This window comes from Salvelinus alpinus, chromosome 6, assembly GCF_045679555.1.
Source record: "Salvelinus alpinus chromosome 6, SLU_Salpinus.1, whole genome shotgun sequence".
In the NCBI taxonomy this organism is placed as follows: Eukaryota; Metazoa; Chordata; class Actinopteri; order Salmoniformes; family Salmonidae; genus Salvelinus; species Salvelinus alpinus.
Genome location: NC_092091.1, coordinates 32,755,062 through 32,780,544, shown reverse-complemented (window position 1 = coordinate 32,780,544; position 25,483 = coordinate 32,755,062). Strand labels below are relative to the sequence as shown.

The window sequence follows — 25,483 nt, the reverse complement described above, 5'->3', positions numbered from 1 at the left end:
GACAGGAGAAATACTCCAGACATAACAGACGGATCCTAGCCCCCCGACACATAAACCATTGCAGCATAAATACTGGAGGCTGAGACAGGAGGGGTCTGACGATACCCCCGGACAGGGCCAAACAGACAGGATATGTGCATCCTTTTATGTGCATCCTTTCAAGCACACCGTTCTCATTAACCTGTGGTGAGTTATTCACAATTTTCGATGAACAAATAAAGTTTTACATGTAAGATGGCTAAATAAAGTGCAAAATGATTGATTATTATTATATTATTATTTGTGCCCTGGTCCTATAAGAGCTCTTTGTCACTTCCCATGAGCCGGGTTGTGACAAAAACTCACACTCATTCTTATGTTTAATAAATGTATCGTATAGTGTGTGTGTGACAGGCTTACAATGATGGCAAAAAACAACATTTGAGAGTGCACTGACCCTGGTGCTAGAGGGGGTACGCAGCTGGAGGTTGAATGTTTGAAGGTGTACGGGACTATAAAAAGTTTGGGAACCATTGCCCTAGTGGGAAGGCATAAAGGAAATTTCCTGTCTGACCAAACACGACGTGGACCCGCCCAGACCAGACTTTACCTGAAGATACCTGATCCGCGAACCTCTGAGGGACATGTCTTCTGAATTTCAGTAAGTCCATTTAAATGAATCTGTAAAAATAATGTAAGCAAGTAACGGACAAAAAGGCACCCATAGTCTTATAGAGAGAAGGCTATTCACTCGTTTTATGAGAAGACTAGAGCGAGGACGTAACAGTACCATGAAGAGCCCCGCTGACAGCTGTCTGTAGGCATTTATAAGAAATGTCTACGTGGTGTGGCAGACCAGGGGGTTTGGTCAAGACGTTTACAGAGATCAGACACGGACAGAGTTGGATTAGCTCGGTTTCAACTGTGTTTATTTGAATAACAAACAAAAGAAAAAGAATAGGTCTCCTCAAGGAGACCTTCTCCATCATACCATCTTCCGGGCTCCGGGGTCTTGCTGTATCCTGGGGGAACCAAACTGAGCTCCCTCCGTTATCCCTGTGACTGAGCACGACTATACAGGAGTAACCTCTCTTCCCCCAGTCCCCTCCCCCATGTGCTTTATGGGACTCGTCCAATTGGTGAGCAATCAGCCACTTGATTACTCATCTAGCACAATCAGTCCCAATTATTCCAGGCAGGAGAGCCCGTAGAGACCTGGCATGTCCAGCAGAGGGAGCCATCGCCTTGAGATGTAGACTCAGTCTGTCACCAGGCCTCGACGAGTCTCCCCCTGGTGGCTGACCTGCTGTACGCCACAGTGGACTGCAGCCACTACAAACAACACAAGGTATTTTTGAATATGGGTTGTTATTTATATGTATAGCAGTGTACATATGGTGCATAGCAAGTAAAGAGAATTGTTGAAGATGCACATGGGGAAATTAGGGAGATTACCTAGTGTGTTTGAGAATAATACTAAGTGAATGTGGATGTGAACGTTGTGTGATTGTGAGATATTACATATTAAGCTGATTGAAATTTGGATAATAAAAGGATTGAAATGATTACTATTAAGATTGGAATTTGGATAATAAGAGTGACATTTGGATAAGATTGATTGGAATTTGAATATTAAACTGATTGAAATTTGATAACAAGATAATAAGAAATTGAGATATAAATATGTTTTTCGATCTGCAACATTATCTAGGGTTTTGTCCACCAACGCCCTTTGGATCTCCAAGTAGAGGATAACATGTCTCAGAGGATAACATGTCTTGATTAGTAACGAGATAACATCTCATTAGTAACGAGGATAACATGTATCTGAGGGTAACATGACTTTAGATGACATGAGGAAAACATGACTCATCAGTGGAGTTTGATGGTATAACGTTATTATGTAATTGGAGATATGAAAGGAGAAAGTACTATTCCCAAATGTGCTGTTAAATAGAACAACTAGTGTAAATATCTAAACCCCTGTATGAACAGAACACTAGTCTAACGGAGGAATTGATGAATGAAAGAACAAATAGTGTATAAGAGGAATTTGACAAAGCAAGGTATGAGAGTATTGTGTGCTTGACTAATTTACTGAACAGGAGATTAGCTCCAGCGTGAAAGCTGTGGTTGTGAATGTAAGTGTTAATTTGAGAAACATTTTTAGAAGTATTTTTTTAACACTTTAAATATGGGTAATGGAAATAGGAAGAGCAGGATGGACAATCCGAGCTGGGAACCAAGGGGGTTTTGTAAAAAGATGGCTAATACATTTGGTAGGTGGGTACTGAACCAAATAGAAGATTGGACAAAATGGACAGATGGAGATTTCCCAACTGACGGGACAATGAGCACTGATAAACTGGAGTCAGTGAGAAGTCAACTTGAGAGAAAAGAAAGACGAATGAAAATTAAACTAAGGACCGAAAGACACTGAAGAAGGCACAGCTGATGTACTACTCTGGAAGAGGTAGAGAACATCAATGAAATGGCGGTAACTGTGGAAACCGAAGAGGCAGAGGAAGAGGTAGAGGCCGAGAGGCCCCTGTTGGAGCTGACATAGGGAGAGACTGGAGCTGCTACAACTGTGGGAAGTTAGGGCATTTCTCAACAAACTGTCCTGAAGGAGAAAAACAAAACAATTGGCCTACCCTACCTGTTGGCGTACAGGTTGACAACCCATTTGGAAGAGGAGGAGGTCGAGGGGGCTACCAAACTTAGGATGAGGTGGAAACAGATGAAGAAACTAATGAAGAAAACAATGACGAAGAACCAGAAGAAACCTGTTAAATGTTAAAATTGACCACCTTGTCAACCCATTTAAGTTAACAACCATAAAATTATATTTTTGGTGGACACTGGGGCCGCGGTCTCAGTGTTGAAAATGTCTACCCTGCCTGGTTCCTCCATCAAAGAAAACAATGCGCACAGTTGGAGCTTCTGGAATTCCCTCTGAAGAATGTTTGACCTTTCCCCTAGATGTGGAGTGGGGTGAGGGGAAATGGAGACACCAAATCCTATATTCATCTGCCTGCCCGGTAAATTTGATGTGTAAAATTAATTTAAATCTGTTGCATGTACTGAAGAAGGATTGTCATTGGGATTGAGAGAAAATTGAATATTCCCGTACCTAATGAACTGTTACTATGCTTGGCACTTGAATGATCAACATGTTGAGAGACAGCTGAGAGAGCAATCCCCCTCTTCCCGATTGCATGCTAACTGGGAAGTGTCTGAACACCTACATTGTACTGATGCCGTTCCCTCATTCGAAAGAGACCCTGAATACCAACAGAGATGGTTAAACAACAAAAAAGAAAGTTGCGAAATCCATGAATGGGATATACAGAGGAGTATACTTCGCAGCAGCTGGAGTGGTATTGACGGAGTCTGTCTGAAGTCCCTGGCTCTGTTCCCCATTGTAGCTTATCAAAAGCTCCTGGAAAGCAATGGAAAGATGTGGGTGTTTGGATGAAGACAGTGATGGAATCAACTGATTGGGTGGCTTGGGAAGGAGAAGGAAAGTGGTCAGCTTCAACAGCAACTTTCTATTCCCCATTCTGGGCTATTGCAATGAAATGACCAAGAAAAGAACCAACTCCCATTGAAACCATGCCTGTGGTATTACAAGATAATTCACACATTGATTGGCTAAAAGACATACCTGAAGAACTGTGGGCTAAATTAAAGACTGACATTGGACGCATTAAAGGAGCTGCGCCAGTTGTGGTCATTCCAAAAAGCACCCACAGGCCTTACAAACTCAGTACCCTCTGAGCAAATAAGCTGAAAAGGGTGTTATTCCCATTCATAGTGCATTGGTTGAAAGAGGTGCTTTGATTCCCTGTCCGAAATTCACCCTGTAACACACCAATTTTACCTATTAGGAAACCATCTGGTGATTATTGTGTTGTGCAAGACCTTAGATTAATAAACGATGCTGTACATCCTAGAGCACCCCTGGTGCCTAACACTGTAACTATTTTATCCCAGGTGCCTCCAGGTAGTTATTGTTTTTGGTGATTGTTTTGGCAAATGCTTTTTTCAGTATCCCTGTGGCTGAAGAGTCAATGGAGTGGTTCTCGTTTACATTTCTTGGTAAAAAATTGACTTAGACGTTGATGCCCCAGGGTTATGTTGAATCACCGGCCATCTTTGTTGCCCCTAGTGGAAGCATTTTGGTTCATTATATCAATGATTTGTTGGTTTGCTCACAATCAGAGGAGAGTTCTCACAAGGACACTCGAGCATTGTTGATTTTCTTAGCAGAAAATGGTCATAAAGTTTCTCCAAATAAAATGCAGTTATGCCGGAGCTCCGACATTACTTCTGAGGGTTGGGCCCTCTCCAAAGATAGATTACAGACAATTAAAGTTTTGCCTAAACCTGTTACTAAGCAGCACATGATGTCTTTGTTGGGTGTGGCTGGTTACTGTCGTCTGTGGTTGAAAGACTATGCAAAGATAGTTTTTTATTTAACTAGGCAAGTCAGTTAAGAACACATTTTTATTTACAAAGACAGCCTAGGAACAGTGGGTTAACTGCCTTGTTCAGGGGCAGAATGACCGATTTTTAACTTGTCAGCTTGGGGATTCAATCTAGCAACCTTTTGGTTATTGGCCCAATGCTCTAACCACTAGGCTACCTGCTGCCACCATTGCAGGACTGTATTTATGGGAGAAAGATGGAGGTGAGTGAAGTTGTGGTCTGGACGGATGAGGCTGAGATGGCATTGGTAAAATGTAAACAAACTCTGATGTCTGCCCCTTGCCTTGACCTGCCAGACCATATGAAATATTTTCATTTATTTGTTTCTGAGATGAGTGGGTTTATGTCAGCAGTTTTGACACAGTATCATGGTGTGGGATATAGACATGTTGGTTATTAATCTAAACGTTTGGATAGTGTGATCAGGGGAATGGTTTCCTGTTTGAGATCGGTAGCGGCTGCTACTGAGGCTGTTTTGGCATGTTCTGATATTGTGGCTATGTCTCCCCTAACCAACCATGTGCCTCATGCTGTGCAAGTAATTATTACACTGGCAAGAATGGCTCCTTTGACGCCTGCGAGACTGCTAGACTATCAATACATTCTGTTGACCATGTCCCATGTTACTCTGAAACAATGTACAATTCTTAACCCTGCAAATCTTCTCCCCATAACAGAGGCCATTGAAGACCATGATTCTTAGCTATTGAAATTGACTGTAGGACTAGGTTGGACTTGAGAGACACCCCATTAGAAAAATCAGGATTTTTAGTTTTTTGTAGATGGGTCTGCTCAGCGTAATGATAAAGGAGATCCTTTAGTTGGCTATTCTGTTGTGACTAGTTCGGAGACGGTGGAGAGTGCAAGGCTATCATCGCATTTGTCAGCTCAGGCAGCAGAATTATTTGGTTTGACTAGATCTTGTATTTTGGCTAAAGATAAGCTCTGTTAACATATACAGTGGCTTGCGAAAGTATTCACCCCCCTTGGCATTTTTCCTATTTTGTTGCCTTACAACCTGGAATTAAAATAGATTTTTTGGGGGTTTGTATCATTTGATTTACACAACATGCCTACCACTTTGATGATGCAAAATATTTTTGGTGAAACAAACAAGAAATAAGACAAAAAAACTGAAAACTTAAGTCGACAAGGACATTTTGAGCACTTAATGATGGACTTCACTGAATTGACCCCTTGTGAGGGGAATAAGTATCGGTTGGTGATTATTGACATGTTTTCTTAATGGATTGAAGCTTTCCATTGCAGGAGAGCTACAGCGGCTGCTGTGGCAAAAGCACACGTGAGAGAGATCATACCCAGGTGGGGTCTGCCATCAAAAATATCTTCTGACAATGGTTGACATTTTGTGAATGTGATTGTTCAATCCCTGTCAGAGGCTTTGCAGATTGATTTGAGAAACCATTTTGCCTATCATCCCCGATCAGGGGGTGCGGTAGAAAGGGCAAACCAATGTTTGGCTGTCCCATACGGATGACAAATACACCTTTTTCCCCAGAAGGCTTCTTAGCCAGATCTAGCCGGTGAAGCTGAACACTGTTTGAACCCAGGTGATTTCGTGGTGGTGACAGACTTCAGGAGAAAGAGTTGGAAGGACCCCCGTTGGAGAGGCATGTACCAAGCTCTTCTGACCACCCTCACTGTGGTGATGGTTGCTGAGAGAGATTCCTGGATTCACGTGTCACACTGCAGACGAGTTCCTGATCCAGAAGATGATGGGCCCTCGTCAGTTCCAGTGGTGCATCGTAGCCCTCCTCTGCATTAGCACAGGAGTGCTAATAAGAACAGTAGGTTGTCCGCTTGTTGGAGACCTGACAGAGGTTGAAAAGTCCTGAGCCAAGGGGGCCAACACCGGCCCGTAGTTGTGGCACAGAAGGAGATAGTCATCATAGAAGGAGTCCTTAGCGAAAGGGACCAACGCTGGTCAGGAGCAGTGACCCAGAAGCAGATGGTCATCATCGAAAGAGAGCCCTGCTAGGTCCACAACAATGAAGACAATTTGTTCTTATCTAGAGCAGAAATGGTTGCTAATCTTACATCTGGACAAAAAGAGGCCAGGGGCCAGTTAAGGTAGGAGCAGGTTTACCGCTTGTGGGAGTTCCCATTCTTAGTGGAGATGCCACGTAACCCTGACCCTATGACGTTCTCTGCATTACACAACCACACAGTCCCACCGTTGTTGGCTAGGCCAGATAATACTTAACTCCCACCTAATTCAGTAGCAGGAGTGATGACAACCCCTTGGTGTATTAGGAGGTAATCATTTGGGTGAACTAGAATGTAATTGTATAATGTATTACAATGGATCCAATACCTGTAAGTTAACTGTTAACAATGCCAACACCTATGGTACTTCAGTCTATAATGATATTATCCCTTTCAGAGGAGCTCCGAATGGAACCTATTGGTTGTGTGGAAAAATGGCTTACTATAGCATTCCCTCAAACTGGGGAGGTACGTGTACTGTCGGGTTTGTGGTGACGGCTATGAGAACCATTCCGAATGATGAGGGATCTGAAGGCTTTGTTTAATGACTAGAAACCTCCTGGAATGAAGAGCGATAAGAGATCCCTCACTGACATTACTCGCACTCTGGCACCTGCCTCCAGGTTCAAAGTAAAATCTATTCTGGAACTCTAGCCAAAGATTTGCCCAAGGCATAATTTCCCCCCAATCAATTTAACATTTGTGCCTGTGTAATTTGGGCTAAGATTAGCTTGCATTTTTTATGAACGCCCACGATAGTCACCACTTAATTCTGGCTAATTATATATTTGAGGAAACATTACGGTTTCATTAATAAAGGCTTAGATTGTGTGAATGTTGCTCATCCAATTGATATTCAGTGTAAAAAAGAAAACCCCATCCATCTATGGTTTTAATACTTTATCAACATTGTATTATGTCCAACAGGATGTAATGTTGCTACATATTACCACATTTTCAAAATAATATATTATTGTACATGTAGAAAAAGTCTTAAAACAGACACCACAGTTTATATTAATCTCTTTATTACCTTTATTTAACTAGGCAAGTCAGTTAAGAACAAATTCTTATTTTCAATGACGGCCTAGGAACAGTGGGTTAACTGCCTTCTTAAGGGAATGATTAGAGGAATGTGTTGTAGTGCTGATTTTACAGTTAGTAAACTATCATGGTAAACATTTCATTAGACATGACACACGGCCAGGCAGGGACCCATGATCGTTCCCATCTTGGAGGCCTGGCAGGGTCTGGAATGGTACAGGGGCTCCTCACAGGCTGCAGGCCTGCAGCTTCTTGTCAGCCTGCTTCAGAGACACCCAGGTGTTGAGCATGGAGGCTCGCAGTTTGGACCACACCAGGTGGTCACTGAGCCCGAAGATCTGAGCAGCAAACTGGGCCGCAGCTTCTGGGGAGAGGACGGTGGAGCAGCCAAGACCTGCGGGAGAGGAGCTCACAGGGTTAAGGTAAACACACAGATACCACACATTACTGAATAAACACAGCAAGAAAGACTGCATGCAGGGATGTACTCACCGCTTGGCATGCGAAGGGATGACCAGATGTCCTGTGCCCCCCAGTTGGGGGTGATAGGAGGGCAGTTGATGACTGGGTAGACGGTGTTTCCTGACATCACTGGACCAAGGCCGTTGCTTCTGCCCGCCACAGCCACAAACACAGTTGGTACTCCGTCACCTGGGAAAATACTGCACATTAGCTCATCCATCCTAATATAATGTTTTATATTAGATAGACTTTGTTATAATGTTAGCCAGTATACTACACAGTTACTCCACATACCAAGCCATTATTTAAAACACTTTCAGAAAAAATGTATATATCAGAATCTTCCACTCTCAATAAACATAATAAGCAAGCAATGGATTTTACAATGCATGAACAATCTACGTAGAGGGGTTTCCAGTAAGCTTAGGGCTAAAAGGCTTAGCTCAGCCCACCTTCATATTCAGCTTTGATGCGGAGAGTTTCATCTGGTCCTTTGTGTGCTGAGGTGACTCTGAGGTCACAGGGGATTCCGTAGGAGCCACAGGCCTTCCTGATCTTCTCACAGTGGGCCGTGTCAGAGATGGAGCCCATTAGAACCACCACTCTGCCACTGGCCTGGGGCTCCAGCAGCCGCTAGACAAAAACACACTGCCTGTTAGCCTCTACTGAATGCCTGGACTAACCTATTCCACTATGGGCTGTACTTGTACCGGGTCTGCAGATTGAAACAAACTTGGTTAATTTGACAGAAGTTGTTTAGGTCACAAAAGGTTCACCTGAAAACCTGATAATGTCTAAGTGATCACACTGGATTGGAACACAATCAACCAGTTAATGTTAAACTTTTTTTTTTACCCCTTTTTTCTCCCCAATTTTGTGGTATCCAATTGGTAGTAGTTACAGTCTTGTCTCATCGCTGCAAGTCCCGTACGGACTCTGGAGAGGTGAAGGCCGAGAGCCATGCGTCCCCCGAAAAACAATCCAACCTTCTGCTTCTTGACAACGCACATCCAACCCGGAAGCCAGCCGCACCAATGTGTCGGAGGAAACACCGTACACCTGGTGACCTGGTAAGCGTGCACTGCGCCCGGCCCGCCACAGGAGTCGCTAGTGCGCGATGAGACAAGGATATCCCTGCCGGCCAAACCCTCCCTAACCCGGACGACGCTGGGCCAATGGTGCGTCGCCCCATGGACCTCCCCGTCAGAGCCTGGGCTCGAACCCAGAATCTCTGGTGGCACAGCTAGCAGACCACTGCGCCACCCGGGAGGCCACCAGTTAATGTTAAACTACCTGATTCTCTATCAGTATGGTATGTTGATTCATGCTTGTCCTCCTGATAACAGCTGGTCAGCTCAGGCTCTTTTAGGCTCGAGGGCAAAAGGGCACAGGAGTAGTGGGATACACAAGGCTTGCCTACCTTCACGCTTTCAGAGACCCACTCAAAGTTCCTCTTCACCATCTGCATAGCTTCAGGAGTCACCTCCTTCAGGTCCCGGTACACCTGCAGAGAAGAGGAGAGCACACAGGTTTAACCTACAGCTAATGTGGTGTAACTCAAAATATGAGGTAGTTAAATAATGGCAACATTAGGATTTTTCCATAAAGGGATGGCAGGATGGGAAAATTGGACAGAGCTATGCAGGAGATCACCTCACCTGTTTGTCTTTCTGCTGACTCCGATCTCCCGCTGGCCACAGCCTCCAGGAGTCATTGTCAATCACGTCAGCAAGCACAATCTCTTTAGTGCTCACATTCACACCAAACTCAATCTGTCAACAAAAAAAATACAATTTTTTTTCTAAAACAATGACATTTTAAGGGAAGACATTAAATTCAAAATGCCCCAACATGACTTCCACATCTAGCTAGTAGCACTGTGCTACCTCCCATGACCAGCAGAGGGTGGCGCTGAGCTGCATACCTTCATGTCTACAAGGGTGCAGTTCTGGGTGGCCCAAGCCCTCTCCAGGACCTCAAAGATGGCCACAGTGCTGCGGTTCATGATGTCCACCTCACAGCGGCCAATGGTGAGCCCAGCCAGAGATAACTTAGTTTCCAGCAGCTGCTCCTCTGACCATTGAGGGTCATTGTTGGCATCATCCTGGGACAAACACAAATGGTGACCAAGATAAGACATTGATGTAAATGGTAAAACACAGCAATATTTGTATGAAGGAGGATGAGTTGATGTACCTAACTCTCAATGTTGTCCCCTGAGCGGACAATGAATGTGTGCAAATCAAACCGGAAGATTGGATTATGGGAGTGGATATGTTTCTACCGGGCATGATTGGACAGAGAAATATACACACACCTTGAAGAACATTTCCATTTTCAGGGGGGAGAACCTGTAGCCCTCCTTGACCCCTGGGTTCCTCTTGAGAAAGGATCCGGTGGCCACCCTCCGACAGACCCACTCGATTGGAATCATCTCACAGTGGGCCGCCACGAACGCCTGCTCCGACTGCTGCCTCACAAAAGCTGTCTTAATGCCTGAGGGATAGGGACATCACAAGGTGTTACTCAGCCATTGATGATTAAATCAGATGTACTACTACTAAGGCCACGAAGGATGCCAATTAACAGCCAGTCAGATATGCCATTGTCTTAGATGAAGGGGAGGAAAGAGGGCTAGGGTGGGACACATTCTGAGTTGCAAGGAATTCATTTCCACAGTTAGGCTTACAACATTTATTTAAAAATTAATGCAACATGGAGTTATTTCTGATCAAGTAGTTTTTATTAACAGACTACAGTGATTTCAATGTCAAACACAGGAATGTAACATGACCTGGATACTCAGGACAGCTGGCCACTGTGCTCAGTTACAGACAGAACAATCCCTGATAATAGCTGTTTGTTTGCATTCTAGCCTGCAGACGAATCCATTCATGAATGTTGGCACACTTTAATGTCCCAGGACAATGTATATTTCTCACAGATCCAAGAAGCTTTCGAATTGATTACAAAACAATCTGATGTTCTCGACACTTGAAAGGATGAGAGGAGGTGTGGTGGAAGGCACATCTAAACAAAGTATCACACGCACACATTGCCAAACTAATCATTACATTTACATGTCATTAGCATTTACTAACTTGCATAATTGATAACAGTGTAGCCTGACGACTCACCCGCCTCCTGCAGCAACTTGAAAACACAGCTCGTGGTTCTGTTTGCTATCGCGGCCTTGCCCTCCATCTGGTCCTTCCTCGCCGCATTCCCTGCTGTGATTTGGTCCTTTGACTGGACCAAAACATGGCCTGGCTCATCTGCGAGCTCGAAAATCTGCTTGGTCTTTCCCTCATTTAGTTTCTGTCCCAGTTTCAGCTCTTCAAAACCATTAAACAAAGACAAACAGTGAGTAACCCCCAACATTGGTTAATCGATATTTACGATAAACGCGTGTTTACAGTAGACATATGATTGCATCATCACTTCAATCTATCCATCTTCAAATTACTTGATGGGCCGTTTTGCAAATGAACAAACATAAGTAATAGGCCTACAAGTTGTACTTTAGTCGAAAACATACCTGATGGAGACGCCATGTTGGAAGACGATCTGCAACCCTGAAAAGTAAAGCAAGCAAAAATAGATTTAAATCAAGTGTGGGAAATGTACACCCAAAATATCGTATTTAGAATTTTCGCAACTTCACCTGCAACCCGTAGAAAAGTCAGCACAGAAAGAGGACTCTGCACTGAGCGAGTTCGTTTTGCATGGCCTGGTTCACTGGGTGGGCGGGATTTGTTGTATTAGACCAGATCAAAGTAATGAAGGTCTCACCACGTGGGGCGAAAAAAGTTATGCCACTCATCACTACATATATCAGCGATACACTGGTTTATTTGTCTGAAAAGCCAAGTGTCGTTTTTTTATTAGTATCGCTTGAATACTTTCAAATACATCTCATTGCACCTTTATTACACAAAAAGACAGGGCGAATGATTGGAAATCATTATCAGTCAGTCTGAAAATCTATATATTTTTTCGTTTGTAAATTGTAGGCCTAGTATTTTCGCAATCTGCCACGAATGATTCCGTCTTGTCAGGGGCTGTCAACTCGAAGTAACGTTACTATTTAGCGAGTCAATTCAATAGGCTTCAAAGCAAGCATCCCCATTTTGTAGCCCTGTACTAGGTTGAGCCCGTCTGTGTGTAGACGCTAACCAGCAAGAGGAAGCATACTTTCCCGCTAGCTCTATTTTTAACACGTGGTCAGTGTTTAAGCGTGGAATTGCACGCTGTGAGTGTGAAGTATACAAGTTCGAGACGCGCAGGGTCTGAAGAATGAGCGAGTTCGAAGAATCTGGCATCGGTGAAGAGTGCGGCGTGTTTGGCTGTGTTGCAGCAGGGGAATGGCCAACACAACTAGAAGTTGCCAAAGTGTTAACTTTGGGACTTGTAGCGCTACAGCACAGGTGAGTTGATGTTTTCTAGCTAGCACGTTTACATAGCGCCGTCAACTATTTTGTATAGCCATCCGCTAATCACAAATAACGACTATCTTTCCCATAATTGATTATACACTTGCTTTATCAAACCCTCAACCCCATTGTGCAACTTTCACTGAGAAAATACATTGGAGGGAGCGGTCAATTTTTCAGAACAACACATGATGTGACGTCAAACGTTCTTGATCACTTCTTGCTAAATTAGACATTTAAGTATTACTTTTTGTTTCCGGTGAAAGTATGGACATCTCGTCCTTGGATTCCAGACTAGCGCTGATACATTTATCCAATGGAGACTCAACTCAATATATTTCTTAAAGGCATTGTGTACCACAACTTTCAGACTCTTATTGTATACAACAGTCAACTGGTTACAATGATGTTAAAACATAATTTTTCACATTCTGACGCCTACCTGTTTTTCTCGGAATGAGTCAGAGGCTGCCATGGAACAGACTGAGTTGATCTCTATAATAGGAATGTATTGATCCTCCTCTTTGTACTGGAAGTCAATACTCTCAGCACAGCTGCCCCCAGTGTCATGCCTTTTCACAGGTCTATGTGTATCTAAAAAAAAAGAAAAAGGAATCAATAGGGTCAGTACATCAGTGATTGAGTTGAGGGGGTTAAATGCCTTTACTCACTTTTTACTGGGTGTAGAAGTCTGTGACACATGGGTTGTGTTCACACAGGCAGCCCAATTCTGATCTTTTTTCCACTAATTGGTCTTTTGACCTATTTAGTGGAGGAAAAAAATATCAGAGTTGGGGCTGCCGTGATGTACAGAAGAGCTATCTGGCGCAGATTCTTGACCTTGGTCCTCTCAAATTGATTGTGCTAATGTGTTCGGTGAATATTTCAAAATGTGTACAAAAGAATGTGATCTCTTCAGATTTTGATGACAGATTGTAATCTTCATTTTACTGGAAACACTGTTCTACTTTTTGAACAAATGGATACACATAAGCCATATTGCAGTTTTGTAAAGGCCAATGTTTTAGCCTTTTCTCAGCAGTTTCCTGACTCCTTACCAACCCACCCTCTCATGATTTGATTAGGAGACTCATTGGCAAGTCACTGGACTGACTCACCCAGTCACACTGTCCATCGTTAGTCTGTTACTGAGCCTTTGGTCACGTGTGGATTTTAAAATTAGATAGGACATTCTCGTGATGTGAGAAACATAATTGTTGAGGGAGTAGGTACAATTTAACCTTGATCCAATGCGTTCCTCTTCAGCCCTCTTTTTGCTGTCAGGTCCTCTCTTTTATCCATCTCAGCATTGCCTGTAAGGAACCAATAGGCATATGACAAATCAGTGTTAATGCACAATATCAGAACCTCTTTTCCTCCACCAGGTTCTACTGTCTCCGACTACCAGCTTTGGGGCTGATGGCGGTAAATTTTTAATCTGGCTATAAAATAGAGATGTGGGAAATGTCTGAACATGTAATGGCTTGTTTGTTATCTTTTATATGGTCACCACTAAATTATATGGAGTGACCCTAGGTTTATCTACAATTGCTATCTGAGTCACTTTTTTACCTGTGTATGCTCGTTTGTCCTCATTCCTGGGGATAACCTCATAGCTTTGAGCTGTGTAAGAGTTAACTGGACGAGTCCTCTCTTCATGTCCCATTCTTGCAGTTGCTCTATCTGACGACATGAAAATGGCATCTTTGCCATCCTCGTACCCCATCATGGCCGCCCCAGCCAAAATGGCACCAGCCTCTGCTTGTTCCTCATATCTCATGGCAGGTCCACTATCCGACCTGGTCAAAATGGCATCCACCTCATCATAGAACCTCATAAGGTGGCGTGGGTCCGTGCCGTCAGCCCTTCCCCTCTGTAAGGAGCGGTACAGGTACTTGAGGTTCTTGTATTTGGTGTGACACTGCTTCCAGTCGCGCTCCACCCCCTGCTGCAGTAGCCGGCAGGAGATCTGCACAAAGATGTCCCTCTTTCTGGTGGAGCTCTGCAGCTGCCTGCACACGCCCTCTTCAGACCACACCTGGATCAGTGCACGCACCTCCTGGTCACTCCAGTTCCGTCCTGTGTCGGACACCGTTACCACGTGGAACTGCTCAGAGCTAGACTGGTCCAGTGGTGATATGTGGGCCTCTATTAGGGTGGGAGACAGAATAGTGAGTGGGCAATGGGCATAGCTGTTAAATTTCAGAAGGCATTTCTGCTGTAGGTTATTTGATTACACATACCTAATTCCCTTTGATTTTGGTCTGTGTCCAGCTCATAATCGTCACTATTGTCATCTGAAAGAGACATTTGTTCCAGGACTGTAAAAAGTAGAACTAAGACTAGGCAATGTACTCATTCAGTATCATCATTCATTAAAACCTCACCATCAATCTCAATGACCAGGTCTCCTTCAGGTGCTGTAGACTGTGTCTGGCCTCCAAGAGTTTCCAGCCTCCCAGCTCCCTGGTCAACATCTGGTCCTCTCCTCTGCATATCATGGTCCCCATCCTTCCCATCAAATCCCCTGTCCAGCAATATGGCCTCCAACTCATCAAAGAATTTCATGTACCTTCCTGGGCCGCTGCTGCCTGCAGCGGCCTGGGCGCTCTTGGCCATCTTGTACTCATACTTGAGGTTCTTGTATTTTGTGCGACATTGTTTCCAGTTGCGCACCACTCCGAAACCTCTTTGCATGCGGCGGGCCATCTCCTGGAAGATGGCCTTGTTGCGTAGCGTCCCTTTCAGACGCTGCCGGACGTGGCGGTCAGACCAGACGCACAGCAGAGCCCGCACCTCCTCATCTGTCCAGTGGCGGCCCCCCTCCGGGCCCACGCATTGGGCGTAGGGGAGAGCCCCATGAAGAATCTGACACGGGCCTCCTAAAAGAACACACATATACGCTTACATTTTTAAAGGAATGTGAATCAAGGGATACTTTTTTGATATTGTCTGTTACAAATACTCAAGTTTATTTAGATTCAGTGTAATCCTTTTTCTAGGCTACTGGTATGTGACTCCAGTTGTGTCTGAGTCAACTTCTTGGTCACAAAGCAGCCTCTGAGGCTTCTTACTACGTTCGTCCAAGGTGGCTTAGCAGTTCAGACGTCTTTTTCTGTTCCGTATTGTCGTGTCCTGTATATATATATATTTACACCTTTCTTCGCATATCTTTTATTTATTTTATTATCCAAGAACTCAACTACAAAAGCTTTCCTGCAAAAGCTTTCCTGCAACCCGCTTCACCAATTACAAAAAGTATTATTTACCTCAATCTGAAAATCCATCGTGGAAGCTAGCCAGGGGCTAATTCAGAAGCTAGCCTGAAAGCTAACCAGAAGCTACTCCGATAGCTAGCCAGAAGCTAATCTGTAGCTGCCCCGAAATTAGCCGGTTTGCTGGCTAGCGTTGGTGTTTCAGCTGCCCACGTTTAGTGGTCATCAGCTATTCCTTTAGCTCGATAATCTACCGGCACTTTTGTGCAACGCGACTCGGACCGGAGCATTCCGGGACTTTTTTTCTCTCAGTTTCCCCGGATTCCAGCCGCAGGCTCTGGACACTTGCACCTTGATTTCGCAGCTAGCTAGCTGCAAACCGTGTGACTATTGGCTTACGTCGACCCCGGAGCAAACTCAAATCATTCTGGAGCTAGCCAGCTGAGGAGTTCCATCACCATCCGGACCCGTTTCTTTTGTTGCTGCTGCAGATACGGAACCCCACCGGGCCTTCACGACTGACTGCCGACGTTATCTGCCCGAGGGATTTATCCAACTGGCACCTCCGTCCCGACGTTACCTGAACGCTCATCTGAGGCCCGCTAATCGTTAGCTGTCTTATCGGCTGCTATCTGAACAAGTATATCGGACAACTATTATTAATATTATTATAATTTTTATTTTTTTTTTTTTTTTTTTTTTTTTTTCCTTGGGTCACTATATCTATTTTGCCAATTTGGATTGATCCCCTCTACCACACGGAACCCCACTACACGGAACCCCACTAACCTACCGACGGAAACGCACGAGGTATCTACAAACAGACCTCCATCCTATGCTGCTACCGATAGCCATATACCCGGCCAGCTGTCTGGATCGCCACGACCCCAACCAACCTCTACTCACTGGACCCTTATTGATCACTCGATTAGCATGCCTCTCCTTAATGTAAATATGCCTTGTCCATTGCTGTTCTGGTTAGTGTTTATTGGCTTATTTCACTGTAGAGATTCTAGCCCTGCTCTCTATACCATATCCAACCTCTCAGTTCCACCACCCACATATGCGATGACATCACCTGGTTTCAATGATGTTTCTAGAGACAATATCTCTCTCATCATCACTCAATACCTAGGTTTACCTCCACTGTATTCACATCCTACCATACCTTTGTCTGTACATTATTCCTTTAAACTATTTTATCGCCCCCAGAAACTTCCTTTTACTCTCTGCTCTAGTAGCTCTAGGCGACCAATTCTCATAGCTTTTAGCCGTACCCTTATCCTACTCCTCCTCTGTTCCTCTGGTGATGTAGAGGTGAATCCAGGCCCTGCAGTACCTGGCTCCACTCCTATTCCCCAGGCGCTCTCTTTTGATGACTTCTGTAACCGTAATAGCCTTGGCTTCATGCATGTTAACATTAGAAGCCTCCTCCCTAAGTTTGTTTTGTTCACTGCTTTAGCACACTCTGCCAACCCGGATGTTTTAGCCGTGTCTGAATCCTGGCTTAGAAAGACCACCAAAAATTCAGACATTTTCATCCCCAATTACAAGATTTTCAGACAAGATAGAACGGCCAAAGGGGGCGGTGTTGCAATCTACTGCAAAGACTGCCTGCAGAGTTCTGTTATACTATCCAGGTCTGTTCCCAAACAATTTGAACTTCTACTTTTAAAAATCCACCTCTCTAAAAACAAGTCTCTCACCGTTGCCGCCTGCTATAGACCACCCTCTGCCCCCAGCTGTGCTCTGGACACTATATGTGAACTGATTGCCCCCCATCTATCTTCAGAGCTCGTGCTGCTAGGCGACCTAAATTTGAACATGCTCAACACCCCAGCCACCCTACAATCTAAGCTTGATGCCCTCAATCTCACACAAATTATCAATGAACCTACCAGGTACCACCCCAATTCCGTAAACACGGGTACCCTCATAGATATCATCCTAACAAACTTGCCCTCCAAATACACCTCTGCTGCTTTCAACCAAGATCTCAGCGATCACTGCCTCATTGCCTGCATCCGTAATGGGTCAGCGGTCAAACGACCTCCACTCATCACTGTCAAACGCTCCCTGAAACACTTCAGCGAGCAGGCCTTTCTAATCGACCTGGCCGGGGTATCCTGGAAGGATATTGATCTCATCCCGTCAGTAGAGGATGCCTGGTCATTTTTTAAAAATGCCTTCCTCACCATCTTGAATAAGCATGCCCCATTCAAGAAATTTAGAACCAGGAACAGATATAGCCCTTGGTTCTCTCCTGACCTGACTGCCCTTAACCAACAGAAAAACATCCTATGGCGTTCTGCATTAGCATCGAACAGCCCCCGTGATATGCAACTTTTCAGGGAAGCCAGAAACCAATATACACAGGCAGTTAGAACAGCCAAGGCTAGCTTTTTCAAGCAGAAATTTGCTTCCTGCAACACAAATTCAAAAAAGTTCTGGGACACCGTAAAGTCCATGGAGAATAAGAACACCTCCTCCCAGCTTCCAACCACTCTGAAGATAGGAAACACTGTCACCACCGACAAATCCACTATAATTGAGAATTTCAATAAGCATTTTTCTACGGCTGGTCATGCTTTCCACCTGGCTACCCCTACCCCGGACAACAGCACTGCCCTCCCCTCTGCTACTCGCCAAAGCCTTCCCCATTTCTCTTTCTCCCAAATACAGTCAGCTGATGTTCTAAATGAGCTGCAAAATCTGGACCCTTACAAATCAGCCGGGCTAGATAATCTGGACCCTTTCTTTCTAAAACTATCTGCTGAAATTGTTGCCACCCCTATTACTAGCCTCTTCAACCTCTCTTTCGTGTCGTCTGAGATCCCCAAAGATTGGAAAGCAGCTGCGGTTATCCCCCTCTTCAAAGGGGGGGACACCCTTGACCCTAACTGCTACAGACCTATATCTATCCTACCCTGCCTTTCTAAGGTCTTCGAAAGCCAAGTCAACAAACAGATTACCGACCATTTCGAATCCCACCACACCTTCTCCGCTATGCAATCTGGTTTCAGAGCTGGTCATGGGTGCACCTCAGCCACGCTCAAGGTCATAAACGATATCGTAACCGCCATCGATAGGAAACAATACTGTGCAGCCGTATTCATTGACCTGGCCAAGGCTTTTGACTCTGTCAATCACCACATCCTCATTGGCAGACTCGACAGCCTTGGTTTCTCTAATGATTGCCTCGCCTGGTTCACCAACTACTTCTCTGATCGAGTTCAGTGTGTCAAATCGGAGGGTCTGTTGTCCGGGCCTCTGGCAGTCTCTATGGGGGTGCCACAGGGTTCAATTCTTGGACCGACTCTCTTCTCTGTTTACATCAATGATGTCGCTCTTGCTGCTGGTGATTCTCTGATCCACCTCTACGCAGACGACACTATTCTGTATACTTCTGGCCCTTCTTTTGACACTGTGTTAACAACCCTCCAGGCGAGCTTCAATGCCATACAACTCTCCTTCCGTGGCCTCCAACTGCTCTTAAATACAAGTAAAACCAAATGCATGCTCTTCAACCGATCGCTGCCTGCTCCTGCCCGCCTGTCCAACATCACTACTTTGGACGGCTCTGACTTAGAATATGTGGACAACTACAAATACCTAGGTGTCTGGTTAGACTGTAAACTCTCCTTCCAGACTCACATCAAACATCTCCAATCCAAAGTCAAATCTAGAATTGGCTTCCTATTCCGCAACAAAGCATCCTTTACTCATGCTGCCAAACATACCCTTGTAAAACTGACCATCCTACCAATCCTCGACTTCGGTGATGTCATTTACAAAATAGCCTCCAAAACCCTACTCAATAAATTGGATGCAGTCTATCACAGTGCCATCCGTTTTGTCACCAAAGCCCCATATACTACCCACCACTGCGACCTGTACACTCTCGTTGGCTGGCCCTCGCTTCATACTCGTCGCCAAACCCACTGGTTCCAGGTCATCTACAAGACCCTGCTAGGTAAAGTCCCCCCTTATCTCAGCTCGCTGGTCACCATAGCAGCACCTACCTGTAGCACGCGCTCCAGCAGGTATATCTCTCTAGTCACCCCCAAAACCAATTCTTCCTTTGGACGCCTCTCCTTCCAGTTCTCTGCTGCCAATGACTGGAACGAACTACAAAAATCTCTGAAACTGGAAACACCTATCTCCCTCACTAGCTTTAAGCACCAGCTGTCAGAGCAGCTCATAGATTACTGCACCTGTACATAACCCATCTACAATTTAGCCCAAACAACTACCTCTTTACCTACTGTATTTATTTATTAATTTATTTTGCTCCTTTGCACCCCATTATTTCTGTCTCTACTTTGCACTTTCTTCCACTGCAAACCAACCATTCCAGTGTTTTTTTAGTTTTTATTTTACTTGCTGTGTTGTACTCACTTCGCCTCCATGGCCTTTTATATTTTTATTTATTTATACATATATTTGTTTGCCTTCACCTCCCTTATCTCACCTCACTTGCTCACATTGTATATAGACTTATTTTTTTTCACTGTATTATTGACTATATGTTTGTTTTACTCCATGTGTAACTATGTGTTGTTGTATGTGTCGAACTGCTTTGCTTTATCTTGGCCAGGTCGCAATTGTAAATGAGAACGTGTTCTCAATTTGCCTACCTGGTTAAATAAAGGTTAAATAAAAAATAAAAAATAAATTTAAATGAGGGATCATTTAAAGACTGCTAGTTAGACTACTGCTGCATATACTAAACAACTTAAGATTTGATACTACATTTATTAGGCATAGTCTATGGTCCACTGTTTTTCTGACATTATCTTAACAATCCTTCACTCACAGTTAGTGTGTTGGGATGTCGCAGATCGTTTTATTTCATTGCTTCCTATAACCTACGCCAATTGCTATATACTGTAATTCTTTCAAAGTTTCCATATACAAATATTTTGTAAGCACTTGTATATTTCTCTCCCAATATCACACTGTTCCTGTAACTCCGAGTTACCTTCCTGCATTGTGACTAAGGAAGAGTGGGCCTCTTTCTCACTGGTCAGATCCTCCTCCTCTTCCACCAAGTCACTTGGGGTCATTTGGGTGTCCATCATGGCTGTTGCCCCCTGATTGTAGTTGGTGAATGTGCCTGGTGATTCAGCCTTCCTGGCTTGCAGTCCCAGCCTCCTGCACTGGGCTTGACACTCCCTCCAGTCCCGCAGCACGCTGAGCCCTCTCAGCTGCTCTGAGATGCATTCAAATGTGGCTCTGCTGCTCACGCCTGAATGCTGAGCTGCTCCCAGCTCCCCCCACACTGACAGAAGAGCCAGCACCTCCGCTTCCCCCCACTGTCCTGCTGCTCCTGTCTCCTCTACCTCTACCGTCTCTTCTTCACCTCTTCTTTGTCTCCCTGCTCCTCTCTCCATGTTTGAGCTGACCTGGAAACGCTTCTTTCTCTCCCAGCCCCCCTTCCTCTGCTGCCCGGTTCCCTAGGCAACCAGGCGTTTAAGCCTGAGAGGAACGCCCACGCAGCCTCACTACTGGCTTAAGCTTTGTGATGTGGGGGAGGGATGGACTGTAATCCGAGAAGCAGCTTGGCAAATCGTCTGCAGTGCAAGGCCACTCCATATAAGGCAACTCCACTGCAGATACACACAACCCCCACCCCCCCCTCCAGTCTACAACACTTCTCCTTCACCAAAACGGTTTAGTCTGCCCCAAGGCATTATGCATGCATAAAAGCTGGCCTCAAACATGTTGCATCAAGCAAAGTCGAGTAGGTTTGACTGTAAGATTTAAGGACCGCTGTGTCATTGTTGCAAGTGTTTCCACCTCACTAAAACTGTCATTCAAGCAATCTATTTGTTTTTGTTTACTTAGGGGTCAGGAAAGTGCTGGAATTGTCACAAGCAATGGAGTCAACCCACCAACGTACAACACCCTCAAGGTACAAATGTGTGACAAACAGAACCATTCAGTATGGAAACATGAAAGAGAAACAGCTACAATCCTACTAATTCTAGATTACAAAGCCACTCAACTTGTCCTCTAATTTACACAACATCCCACCAGTGGCCTCAAACTAGGCATAATGCTATCACCCCCCCCCCCCCAAACAACAAAACACCTTTTTAAACCCTTCCATCCGTGGGAGTTTCAGTCCTATTAGTTAACTAAAATCTCAGAAGTACAAGGAGAGAACACACTGTATAGAAATGAGACACTTGTAGCATAAAAACTGGCATGTGATATCATCACCTAAAGCTTTACTAATCACAGTTTGGCTACATTTCTTTTTTTTTAATGCACAGGGTTTTATGAGAGCAAAGTTCAGTGTGTGTGTGCCCAAGATGTCCCTGTCTGCCTATGTGTTGTGAATAGCTACGTCTCTTCCCAACTCAGGGAATGGGCTTAGTGAACAACGCCTTCCCACCTGAGAACCTTCTGAAGCTGCGCTATGGTAACCTGGGCATCGGGCACACGCGCTACTCCACCACGGGCATCTCTGAGCTGCAGAACTGCCAGCCCTTTGTGGTGGACACACTGCACGGCAAGATAGCTGTGGCACACAACGGGGAGCTGGTCAATGCAGCCGCACTGCGTAAGAAGGTAGGTTGTGCTGTCATATCCACCGACCTTGTGTGTGACTGCTGTGTGTTTTTGTTTTAAATGTACATTACTGTGTATGGCAGGTGATGCGTCATGGCGTGGGCCTGTCCACCAGCTCAGACAGTGAGCTCATCACCCAGCTGCTGGCTCTGACTCCACCTATGGAGGAGCTGGATGCCCCTGACTGGGTGGCCAGGTTGGTTCTAGAACCTTCTATTCCAATAATACCCCATCTCCTCTTTAACCTCCTGTAACACTCTTAATCTTGATTGATTGTTTATTCTCGCCATTGCAGGATAAAGAACCTGATGCATGAGACCCCGACATCCTACTCGCTGCTGGTGATGTACACAGATGTGATCTATGCTATCCGTGACCCGTATGGAAACAGACCCCTCAGTATTGGGCGCCTCGTCCCCATTTCTAAACTCCACACTGCAGGTATTTTTGGTCCTCCCTTAGCGCTGCATGGTATTTTTGGATCTTTTGATTTGTGCATTTTTGATGAACTAATCTATGAGCAGGGTTACTAATCTATAATCGGATATATTGGCACCCTTGCACTTTGCAATGGAGCAGAGTGTTCTGTTTTCTCTTTTCAAAACTGGTTGAATGGCAGGTACGGTAAATTACACATGAATGAGAATCACTTGCTCCAACCAAATTAATTTGAATTTTGAATAATTTAGTCCAGGCCATTTTGACTGAAAGTGAACAATCTAAATTTCAGTATAGAATTTTTCTTTCTTGGTCCTGTGCAGTAGTAAATCAAACAAATACATGTCTGAACACCATTTTTATTTTAAAATGTCTACTTAGAAGAAATAGTGAATTGTGCAAGGGTGCCACTGCCAATATATTTGACCACAACTGTATAAAGAGGTGGAAGAGGATGGATGATTGACAGGCCATATTCTGTCCTCCGTAAGGTGCTGGCGAGGGGGAGACAGAGGGCTGGGTGGTGTCATCAGAGTCCTGCAGCTTCCAGTCCATCGGTGCCAAGTGAGCTCTCATCACCACGGTTACCGTTCTCTTATTGCCATGGCAATGTGTGGTCCTGTGGCTCACAAGCCTCTTTCTGCTCGGTCTGGTCCTCAGGTACTACAGAGAGGTGATGCCTGGAGAGATAGTCCAGATCTCCAAACACGGTGTGAAGTCCCTAAGCATCGTCCCTCGCCCCGAGGGAGACCTCCCTGCATTCTGCATCTTTGAATATGTTTACTTTGCCAGACCAGATTCCATATTTGAAGGTAGGCATATTTAGAAGTTGGCCTAGCTAATAACACTAAAACTGATTAGTACTTAGTCGGTGAGAGTGGTGAATAGTTCGACTGGGAGATTACGGCACAACTTATTTAACTAGGCAAATCAGTTAAAAAAAATATTGTTTACAATGACGGCCTACCGGGGAACAATGGGTTAACTGCCTTGTTCAGGGGCAGAAGGACAGATTTTCACCTTGTCAGCTCGCGGATTTGATCCAGCAACCTTTTGGTTACTGGCCCAACGCACTAACCACTAGGCTACCTGCCTTTGACCTGATGCCAGAGCACCTATTGTTTCCTCCTGGTGTTTCAGGTCAGATGGTGTACACGGTGAGGCAGCGCTGTGGGCGTCAGCTGGCCGTTGAGGCCCCTACAGAGGCAGACGTGGTCAGCACTGTGCCCGAGTCTGCTACACCGGCTGCACTGGGATATGCACAACAGGTGAGGCAGCATGGTAAAACACACTGATCAGATCTTCTGTTTTCCATGACAATTTTTGTAATGTAGTCGCCTATAGGACGTTTTGATAAGTTGCATGTCTTGACTATTCTTTCATATTATTTCATGCTGGGCATGTATGCATGTGCTCCTCTTGGGCTTCAGTCTGTACTATTCTGTTCCATTTCTGCAGTCGGGACTGCCGTACGTGGAGGTTCTGTGTAAGAATCGCTATGTTGGGAGAACGTTTATTCAACCAAACACACGCCTCAGGCAGTTGGGGGTGGCCAAGAAGTTTGGGGCACTGACAGACAACTTTACAGGCAAGCGAGTGGTGCTCGTTGATGACTCCATCGTCAGGGGCAACACCATCGCCCCCATAATAAAGCTCTTAAAGGAAGCAGGAGCCACAGAGGTGAGTGGCCCAGAGTTGGATCATTATCAGCCCTCTTTATATCAATTATACTGCAAGTAATCTCTCCTCGTTATAATGGTTGAGTACTATACTAAGTCTGGTCTCGCGTTGTCTGTAATGACCATTCATTTTGGTTGCTTACCTCCCTCCTATAGGTTCACATCCGTGTTGCCTCACCGCCCATCAGGTTCCCATGCTACATGGGCATCAACATCCCCACAAAAGAGGAGCTGATTGCTAACAGGCCTGAATTTGAGGACATTGCTGGCTACATTGGTGAGATTTGGAACGCTACAAAGTTCATGTTTTTGAGAGTAGTCCCCTCTAGATTCACATTTTGATCTGTGACTTGAGACATGGTTGGCTAACACCAGCTGTGTGTGGCAAACTGTGATGTCTTCTGTAGGTGCAACCAGTGTGAGGTATCTGTCGGTTGAGGGCCTGTTATCAGCGGTGCAGGGAGGAATCCCCTCCCTCCAGGGGAAGGATGATAGGATCAACACCAATGCCAGCAGGAGAGTGGGCCACTGCACCGCCTGCCTCACAGGAAAATACCCTGTGGAACTGGAGTGGTGACTGTTGACCACAACCCTCCCAACAGGTCATCAGACACAGCTGAAGCTGGCGGTGCTACAGCAGTGCCATAGATGACCACAACCAAACCGTTCTCTTGATCACACTACTGCTGTTTATTGTACTTAGTCCTGAATCATTTGGGGGCATTAATGCTGCCATTCTGGCAACACAACCGTCTGCATGTCAATGTATTACATTTGAACCCTTCCTTTTCATTCCACGTAAGATTACATTCCATTGTTACTGAAAAGCAACATTTTGTGAGGTGAAAGCAGCTGTGTTCCAACCCCTCATTTCTATCCTCTCATTGGAGAGATGTTACAAGTTGCCTTATCAGCTGTAAGACGCACAAGACTTTAAACAAAATGTTTAGTGGAAACAACGTGCCTTCATTTCATATAGCCAAAAATCTTTAAATAGGAAAATACATATGCAGACCTGTTTAAAGTAGTTGAATCCTTTGTCTCCCTTATTTAGACTAATCACTATTCCTGTAAAGTACATTTCAGATTATTTTCTATGTTGATCATAATTAGATTTTCCCTATTGTGATATGTGAAAATAAATGCATACAGCCAAAAG

The 25,483-nt window shown here is 44.8% G+C and overlaps 2 protein-coding genes across 3 annotated transcripts; one reads left to right on the top strand and one right to left on the bottom strand.

The window, feature by feature from the left end:
• Positions 1-7,488: 7,488 nt before the first annotated feature.
• Positions 7,489-21,055, bottom strand: paics (phosphoribosylaminoimidazole carboxylase, phosphoribosylaminoimidazole succinocarboxamide synthetase). 2 transcript variants are annotated; one of them, XM_071406396.1, is made up of 15 exons: positions 20,613-21,055; positions 14,804-15,298; positions 14,660-14,713; positions 13,989-14,564; positions 13,658-13,729; positions 12,859-13,010; positions 11,522-11,558; positions 11,121-11,318; positions 10,301-10,479; positions 9,908-10,087; positions 9,642-9,755; positions 9,404-9,487; positions 8,436-8,616; positions 8,014-8,172; positions 7,489-7,915 (listed from the first exon to the last, which is right to left on the bottom strand). In XM_071406396.1, exons 1-15 carry the CDS (start codon positions 21,022-21,024, stop codon positions 7,749-7,751), a joined length of 3,060 nt encoding a protein of 1,019 aa, XP_071262497.1. In that variant the 5' UTR covers positions 21,025-21,055; the 3' UTR covers positions 7,489-7,748. The 2 variants fall into 2 exon arrangements, with proteins under 2 accessions (XP_071262497.1, XP_071262498.1); XM_071406397.1 differs by lacking the exons at positions 12,859-13,010; positions 13,658-13,729; positions 13,989-14,564; ... (1 more) ...; positions 14,804-15,298; positions 20,613-21,055 and adding an exon at positions 11,648-11,809.
• On the top strand, positions 11,772-25,482 carry ppat (phosphoribosyl pyrophosphate amidotransferase). Its single transcript, XM_071406399.1, has 11 exons — positions 11,772-12,410; positions 21,479-21,545; positions 22,001-22,207; positions 22,291-22,403; positions 22,503-22,648; positions 23,137-23,209; positions 23,306-23,457; positions 23,786-23,913; positions 24,104-24,325; positions 24,481-24,601; positions 24,732-25,482. The coding sequence occupies exons 1-11, from the start codon at positions 12,280-12,282 to the stop codon at positions 24,899-24,901; spliced, it is 1,530 nt and encodes a 509-aa protein (XP_071262500.1). The 5' UTR covers positions 11,772-12,279; the 3' UTR covers positions 24,902-25,482.
• Position 25,483: the final 1 nt, after the last annotated feature.

Coding starts and splice junctions, on each gene's coding strand:
- ppat (XM_071406399.1), top strand. CDS start 12,280: ATGAGCGAGTTCGAAGAATCTGGCATCGGTGAAGAGTGCGGCGTGTTT. Junction 22,649..23,136: donor TTCTAAACTCCACACTGCAG/GTATTTTTGGTC, acceptor GTCCTCCGTAAG/GTGCTGGCGAGGGGGAGACA. Junction 24,602..24,731: donor GGACATTGCTGGCTACATTG/GTGAGATTTGGA, acceptor TGTCTTCTGTAG/GTGCAACCAGTGTGAGGTAT.
- paics (XM_071406396.1), bottom strand. CDS start 21,024: ATGGAGAGAGGAGCAGGGAGACAAAGAAGAGGTGAAGAAGAGACGGTA. Junction 13,011..13,657: donor GAGGAACGCATTGGATCAAG/GTTAAATTGTAC, acceptor CTTTTTTTTTAG/ATACACATAGACCTGTGAAA. Junction 10,480..11,120: donor CAAGTTGCTGCAGGAGGCGG/GTGAGTCGTCAG, acceptor CCTATCCCTCAG/GCATTAAGACAGCTTTTGTG.